Genomic DNA, 2713 nt, shown 5'->3' on the forward strand with positions numbered 1-2713 from the left:
GGATACTGTGATATCAAAAGATTTTTCTGCAGATAATCCATAAATTTCTTATATTTTCCTGATCGAGTTGTATATATTTTCCTCTATCTTTGTATTATTTTGTAAGCACCCAATTTCCTGTTTTAAACATTTCACTAAAGAAAAGGCACACAGATTGTTTTTTAACACTTCCCAGTGTTCATACCAGTTCAAAATAATTTAGAATGGGCCTCCCCTGGTGGCTCAGTGGTTGAGTACTGGGCTGCAAAGCTACCCGCAGCCTCTGCAGCACCGGTTTGCCAACGAGGGTCCCCCTTAGCGCGCAGACCTCTCCTGCCGCCCGCTGCTCCCCTCAGCAGTGTATTTCAGTCATTCTGCCTGTTCTGTTCCCCACTCTGGCTCTGGTGAATTCTCAGCCCTCCACGCTTCTGACTGTACCCAGTGCTTGTATAAATAAATAAATAAATATTTTTAAAAAATTATTTAGGAAATGCAGAAAAAATATTTATAATACATGAAAAAACTCACGTTAAACTGTGTACATAAGACAAAGCACAAATTATCTCTGACTAACTGAGGACAAGATCATGACTTAGTCCATGGACTATGAGCCCTGCTGCTCCCGACCAGACAGTCTGAGGAAGCGGCCCCTGTCACGGTGGGGTTGCTCTGCAGCTGAAGAGCCTCCCCAGGGCCTGCTTTATGTCCTTGTTTCTGAGACTGTAGATGAAGGGGTTCAGCATGGGGGTGACCACTGTGTACATCACCGAGGCGATTGCACTGTCCCTGGAGTCCTGGGTAGCGGCGGAGCTGAGGTACACGCCAAATACCGTCCCGAAGAACAGGGAGACCACGGAGAGGTGAGACCCGCAGGTGGAGAAGGCTTTGTACCTGCCGCTCGCTGAGGAGATTTTCAATACAGAGGATACAATCTTAGAGTAGGAGTAAAGGATGCCACTGAGAGGAATGATCCCCAGAATCCCCGTTGCTAAATATATCACCAGCTCATTGAGGAAGGTGTCAGAACAGGCAAGCTGGACCACCTGGTCCAGTTCACAGAAGAAGTGAGGGATTTGCAGCTGTGAGCAAAAGGACAGTCGCAAAACCATTAAACTGTGTAATAGAGCATGCAGAAGACTTAACACCCAGGATGCAAGAAGCAGGAGGCCACAGAACTGGGGGTTCATGATGACCGTGTAGTGCAGGGGATGGCAGATGGCCACAAACCGGTCGTAGGCCATGACTGTCAGGAGGAAGGTGTCCACTGCTGCAAAGGATAAGGAGAAAAACACCTGGCTGAGACAGTCCGCGTAGGTTATGGCTTTGTTCTGTGTCTGGATGTTCAGCAGCATCTTGGGGACGGTGGTGGAGGTGAAGCCGATGTCGGCACAGGACAGGTTAGCCAGGAAGAAGTACATGGGGGTGTGCAGGTGGGGGTCCGTGACGATGGCCAGGATGATGAGGAGATTCCCAGTGACCGTGACCAAGTACATGGCCAAGAATGCCCAGAAGAGGAGGGGCTGCAGCGAGCCCTCTTCTGAGAGCCCCAGGAGGGTGAAAGCTGTGGCGTGGGTTTGGTTTCCTGGCGACAGGTCGCTGGTGAGCCTGGGGGATGGAGACAGAAGTGATGTCAACTTAACCATAGCAGAGCAATCAAGAAATGAGTTTAAATGGGGTGATTTCATTTTAAATACATTCAGTGAATCAATTTCATTTCTTAGAGCTAGTACCTATTACCCGAAATTTTCAAGGCTGTTAAGTGACTCACCTTCTCCTGATACTGAAAATAATTAGCCATTCTTACATCTTATGTAAACATATATCCAAGTCAAAATTTTCTTTGAAAATGTCCTAATACTTGTTTTAAATGCATTTGACCAATTGCATTATGCAAATATTGTTGGAATCGTGGAGGAAAAACAGTGAGACTGACTTTGAAAAATCCTAGTCCTCGGGTGTCCCTCGTGGCACAGGGGCTAAGTCTCAGGGTCCCCACTGGGACTGCCTGAGTATGATCCCCGGCCAGGGAGTGACCCACATGGCACAGCAGACCTCTCCTGTCTTCCCACTGCTCCCCTCAGGAGTGGATTTCTGTAGGTCTGCCTGTCCTGACCCCCATTCTGTCTCTGCTGAGTGCCTCACCCACTGCATCTTTGGCCTGCTTCCTTGTTCTTCTGTGCATGTGTAATAAATAAATAATTTTTTTTTTTAAAAAGGAAAAGTCCAAGCCCCAAGCAAGTTTTCTTGTAAGTATGTGTGTGGTCTCGGAAAATAATATTTCATATGGTGATTACTATTGTTAGGTAAAATAATGTAGTGGAAGGAAGAGATAGAATCAAGAGGAATCTCGTATAATCACTTCCAATTAACAAACTTTGAACAAAAATATCTGAAGGCAGCAGGATTTGTATATGAAGGAGAAATCACGTGGCAACAATATACGCATGAGAAGAACATTTGGGTTTGGGGAAATAGCCAGACAAAGATGGAATTAAGGAGGGTTTTTGGCACAGTTACAGATCCACAAAGTAGGGATGTGACCTGAGTGGGTGCTTTAGGTTGGGGGTGAGATGAGAGAGTGGGCAGGAGGCCCCCGACATCCTGCTGCCGTGTGAAGTTCCTGCTCATGACATTGTACATTTGCTGATCTTCTAGCGTGTAGATTGTGTTACGTGTGCTGTGCCTAAGTGTGAGCATTATGTATTACATGCATAAATGATTCCTAATTTAATCC

At 46.3% G+C, this 2713-nt stretch overlaps 1 protein-coding gene across 1 annotated transcript; it reads right to left on the reverse strand.

Moving 5' to 3' along the window:
• Positions 1 to 632: 632 nt before the first annotated feature.
• On the reverse strand, positions 633 to 1472 carry LOC311180665 (olfactory receptor 7C1-like; the record flags this gene model as incomplete). The annotated part of the gene is made up of 1 exon (XM_084248579.1): positions 633 to 1472. One exon carries the CDS (start codon positions 1470 to 1472, stop codon positions 633 to 635), a length of 840 nt encoding a protein of 279 aa, XP_084104705.1.
• Positions 1473 to 2713: the final 1241 nt, after the last annotated feature.

Source organism: Talpa europaea, assembly GCF_964194135.1.
Source record: "Talpa europaea genome assembly, chromosome: 12".
Taxonomy (NCBI): Eukaryota; Metazoa; Chordata; class Mammalia; order Eulipotyphla; family Talpidae; genus Talpa; species Talpa europaea.